The sequence below is a fragment of the Etheostoma cragini genome, chromosome 23 (genome assembly GCF_013103735.1).
Source record: "Etheostoma cragini isolate CJK2018 chromosome 23, CSU_Ecrag_1.0, whole genome shotgun sequence".
Taxonomy (NCBI): Eukaryota; Metazoa; Chordata; class Actinopteri; order Perciformes; family Percidae; genus Etheostoma; species Etheostoma cragini.
In genome coordinates, this window is record NC_048429.1 from 593538 (window position 1) to 598940 (window position 5403).

The 5403-nt window shown below is 40.7% G+C and overlaps 1 protein-coding gene across 1 annotated transcript; it reads left to right on the top strand.

Moving 5' to 3' along the window:
- Positions 1-2134: 2134 nt before the first annotated feature.
- On the top strand, positions 2135-5234 carry LOC117939050 (histidine-rich glycoprotein-like). The gene is made up of 2 exons (XM_034864093.1): positions 2135-2593; positions 4870-5234. The coding sequence occupies exons 1-2, from the start codon at positions 2500-2502 to the stop codon at positions 5232-5234; spliced, it is 459 nt and encodes a 152-aa protein (XP_034719984.1). The 5' UTR covers positions 2135-2499.
- Positions 5235-5403: the final 169 nt, after the last annotated feature.

Consider the following 5403-nt stretch of genomic DNA (forward strand, 5'->3'; position numbering starts at 1 on the left):
GGGGGGGGGGGTGCAGGTATGTCCCGCCCTACTCTGCCTCTGATTTGCTTACCTTTGAATTTAAGCCAATCACACGCCACATGCCTAACCCTAAACAATACAAACAACGAAGGCAACGAGTCTTAGCCAATCAGAGACAGAGTAGAGGTCAGGTTCGAGGTTTAAGCCTCTAGCATTGGTATTGGGACAAATACTGGTAGTGGGACTAGCATTGGTATCTGAGCTAGTACGGGTTTTGGGACTAGCATTGGTATCTGAGCTAGTACGGGTTTGGGACTAGTATTGGTATTGGGACTAGTATTGGTATAGGGACTAGCATTGGTATCTGAGCTAGTACGGGTTTTGGGACTAGCATTGGTATCTGAGCTAGTACGGGTTTGGGACTAGCATTGGTATATGAGCTAGTACTGGTATCGGGACTAGCATTGGTATCGGGACTAACTATTATTTAAGCAGTTGCACATTTTTGTTTCCCCATCCTGTATATATTCAAATATTTGTTCTTTTTGACTTTATTCATATTATTATTTCATGTATATTGTATGTATGTATATTGTTCCTATTATTTCATTTATATTTATATTCTGTGCTTTGTGACTGATTTTGCTGCTGGAACACATGCTAAATTGTTAAAATGTATGCTACATATACAGTACATAACATCTTACAAATTATAACTTATTCCCTGTTACATGGTGTTCTTATTCTTGTTCAGTCAGTCAGTTTATATGTTAATATGTTTATAATTTATAGTCATTTATATTATTATTATTTATTAATTAAATAATTAACTTCTTGGGGTGGGAACTCTGTTCTGACTGTTTCTGTATGTCTTTGTTCTGTTGTGAAAAAAGCTGAATAAACAAAGTTAATATATATATAATTATATATATCTGTACACATACAAGTAGATTTAACCCTTGTGTTGTCTCCCGGGTCCAAAACTGACAATAAATTAACATTTTCGTCCCTTTTTCAGCCTTTTTTAAAAAGTTATCTCTAACACCACCTTACTAGTTTTACTACTTTTTGGAATTAATGGTCAATTACCCTCATTTATAAAGAATTATACCTAATATTTCAGTTAAAAAAAACTGAAATTATAAATTATTTTGACTAGAGGAATGAAAGTGATCAGTTGTATTTATAAAGAGCGCTGGAAGGAATCAGATCCATTTTTATGGTAAATTGGTTAAAAAGAAACTCATATTTCAGATATAGAGATTTTTTAAAGGGGTCAGATTTGACCCGGGATAACAGGAGGGTTAAACCATTTAATGCATCACCTTCAAGTAAACGTCCTGCAACATGTGCTCAGAAGCCGGGGCCCACGTGTCACTGGTAACGTCACTAATTTAACTAACGTTAGGTCATTAAAGGTTGTTAATATATTTCAGATTTGGGTTTTTATCCAACTTGGCTGATGGAAATTAGCGTTACAGTCCGCAAAGTGCCTAAAGTTAGCCTCAACGCGGCATTAGCATGCTAACGGGACGGGCTAATGATGTAGCATGTGGCATTAGCATGTTAATGATTTAACTTGGTACCATTAGCTGAAGGAAGCTAGCTAGCTTCCCTTAGCTAACGTTATCATCATGTCTATATCACAGACCGTTAATGTTAATATCTATATCTATCTATATATATATATAGTCTATGGTCTATATCCAGTTAGCTAGCTAGCCTCATTTAGCTAACGTTACCCTCATGTCTATATCCAGTTAGCTAGCTAGCTTCATTTAGCTAACCTTACCGGTTAGCTAGCTACTAGCTCTTAGCAACCGTTTTAATGTTTTGTTGATTAATCTAATTTTGTAGTAATCTATCAGTAGTTGTCTCAATAGTTACCTCCGTTAATAATAAAAATTACGTGAAAAATTAACAGAAATTAAAAATTATTTTACGTACATTTTTTTTATAGAAATTAAAAATTATTTTACATCAAAAACTAAATTTATGTTTTATTTTTATTTATTTTGTGCATAAAAGCACATTCAATCAAGCTAGGCCTCCTTGTTGTCGTTCAAATAACGGAAAATCAAGACGTGAAAGTATTATATGGAGAATTGTTTTTAATATTTAATGTATTAATCTTCCTCCTCCTCCTCCTCCTCTTCCTCTTCTTCGCCACGCCTTGTCTCCTCCCCTTCTCTCGGTTCATCATCTCCAGCCTCCACTGGAAAAAAAACCTCCGCTTCTCCCGGAGCTGCTTCCACCGCAGAGCGGCTGCTCCTCCCGAGCCAGGCCGCCGTAGGACACCGCAGGGCGGGGACGGAGCGTCGCAGGGGGCCGGTGTTGTGGAGCGGTCTCTGGAGCTCTGGCAGCGTCTCCTCCCCCTTGTGCTTCATGCTCCTGCGGACACACAGATACGTGCACGGGCATATCCACCGCACATACACACACATGGATGTACATATCCACCAGCTGCTTGCCTCGATGCGTAATTACAGCACAGAGAGAAGCTTCAGGAGCCGATTTAGTGCAGTTTGAGCTGCAGAAATGGGAGAAAAGATGAGCACCAGAGGAGGAAGAGGAGGATTTCTCCCCATGTTTCTTTTCTTGTGTCTAATATGGACACAGCTGCTGATCACAGGTAAGCGTCTGTTGTCCGTATGCTGCATCAAAACCAGAAATACGTACAAATAGGGCTCAAATCGGGCGATTAGCCTCCTATTTTGGTAATTAAATACTCCTTTCTGTCATTTAGCACGTAAAAATGAACCATAAATGCAGTTAACAGCTCCTCAAATGTAAGTATTTGTCTGTGATGCTCAGATGAAATAAGCACAATAACCCTTAGAAATTTGAGATGGGAAGTTAACCATTGTAATTACAGATATTTTATGATATCTGTTACCAATTTAATGTGTATTGCGGACCTGAAATCAGCTTTTTTTTACGCAGGATATTTTACATTAAAATCCTTCCAACAGGAGCTCAAACCTTCCACAATAACGTGACATAGTCAGGTGTTAATTTGGCTTTAAAGGGGTAAAAAAAGAAGGTAAAAAGCTTAAAATATGAACATGCATTATGTAGTGATCATGTAGAATGTGGAAAAAATGACATAGAATATGCTAAATGTGCTTATGATTGTGTTAATGTGACGCACTGAAAATATCCTACTGGTGATATGTGGAAAATAAAACAGTGTGTGATGGAGTCAACATACATTGATGATAATTTACATTAATAATTCATGAGTAGGTGATATAAGGGTTAACCCTAACCTGTTAAAGCAATCTGGAGCTGCAAAGATTAACATTTGTCAACTGTTAAATTAATCTCCAACTATTTTGATGATCAATTAGTCGGATTTAGTCATGTTTTTGTGATTAAAAAGTACAACTTCTCCGATGTCAGCTTGTTAAATGTGAATATTCTCTAGTTTCTTCTCTTCTCTTTGACAGTAAAATAATATTTTTCGGACATTTTATAGACCAAACAATCAATTAATCCAGAAATTAATCAGCAGATTAATCAACGATGGAAAGCATAGGTGTAATTTACAGTGTGTGTGTGTGTGTGTGGGGGGGGGGGGGGGGGGGGGTACAACCAGACGCCTCCCGATATCATCACGATACTTACGCCACGATACGATATTATTGCAATTTTAAATATATTGCAATATCCTGCAATATATTCCAATTTATAACCTTTTTTTCCAACTTCTTCCAAATCTTTCCCAAATTTCTAACGACGTCCCCAAAAGGAAACTTATCAACATCTGTTTCATCTAAAAAGAAACATTTTGTTTGTTTGTTCATCTCACTTCAATGTTATAGATCCATACTTGGCGTCTGTGTATCGATGCAGTATTGCAACTGAAATTATTGCAATACTATGCTGGGTCTCCTCCCAGCTGGACGTCCCCCCCACCTAGTCCTGGGTCTTCCCCCGAGGCCTCCTCCCAGCTGGACGTCCCCCCCACCTAGTCCTGGGTCTTCCCCGAGGCCTCCTCCCAGCTGGACGTGTGCCGGTGGTTCCAAACTTTCAAAAACTACAGGCTATCTCCGTGATGGGGAGTGGTTTTGAACGTTAGTGCTGTGTGTCGGGCAGACCGGGCTCAGGTCCTGCTCAGGTCCTGCTTTATTTACCCAAGGTAAATAAAGCCTGGGAATGAATTATGCAGAGTTCATATTCATCACAGCTGGCTGGGTTCAGGTCTAGTCCTGCACAGAGAGAGAGAAATTATTTGTATGTGTATACATATGTATGTACTCTATGTGTGTATACAGTGTGTATATGTATGTATAATATACAGTATAGACAGTATATATAATATACTGTATATGTAGCATGTTAGATAGCAGTAATTAGCCTGTGCATATGTTAATGTTAACTAGCAGTTATTAGTCTGTACCTATGTTAATGTTAACTAGCATGTTATTAGTCTGTACCTATGTTAATGTTAACTAGCATGTTAGCTAGCAGTAATTAGCCTGTGTCTATGTTAATGTTAACTAGCTTGTTAGCTAGCAGTATTAGCCTGTGTCTATGTTAATGTTAACTAGCATGTTAGCTAGCAGTATTAGCCTGTGTCTATGTTATCTCCTAACATATACCTACCTCTCCGTCTCTGCTGATTGGGAATGATTGAGATTTCTCTTGCACATCTACCAGAAGACTTACAGCTTTCAGACAGGTTGCTCACGTCACATCTACGTCTTCCAGCTCAGTTGGAGGCTGCGCAGTAGAGACCTTCTAACCTTCTTACTCTAAGGTCTTAGAATAAAACCTTCTAACAGACTTCACTGGTCTCGCTCCAGACCAACGGGACCAGTTGGTCCATTTCTTTAACTGTCTATGGCTGCAAGTTACACTTGTCCTCCATCTTTGTCCCCCCTCTTCTTCTTCGTCCTCTCTCAGAATCGTCTTCTGGGGATCACGAGCTTCGTCTCTTCCCTTCCCACCGCCACCCAGAGCACAACCTGAACCCTCAGAACGATGTGGAAAACCTCCCAGAGTCCCGCGATCCCCTCCACCACCAAGACCACCACCCCCACCCCCACCCCCACCACCACCCCCACCACCGCCAACGCCACCACGCCGCCAGGTCAGCCCGCTTGATGCCAGGCGCCCTGTTGGGGTCTCGGTTTCGCCAGGAGCCCGGCGGCCAGCGAACCCTGGACCTTCTGGCTCAAGCGCATCACGAGGTGCGGCCGGAGCACGCCGTGGTGTCTGCACGCCATTTGGTTACCGTGGTGAGTACTCTGCTCCCTAATCGCGTGTAAAAAGGTAAATGCACGGCAGTCGGTGTCCAAAATTAACTGGAATCACCGTTAAGGTCGGGTACCTTTTTGTATCTGAACCAATACTAGTCCCGATACCAATGCTATGCTAGTCCCGATACCAATGCTATGCTAGTCCCGATACCAATGCTATGCTAGTCCTGATACCAAT

What these genes read in the sequence shown, in the direction of transcription:
- LOC117939050 (XM_034864093.1), top strand. Translation starts at nt 2,500, where the DNA reads ATGGGAGAAAAGATGAGCACCAGAGGAGGAAGAGGAGGATTTCTCCCC. An exon ending in GACACAGCTGCTGATCACAG is followed by an intron (nt 2,594 to 4,869) that starts GTAAGCGTCTGT and finishes GTCCTCTCTCAG; the next exon opens with AATCGTCTTCTGGGGATCAC.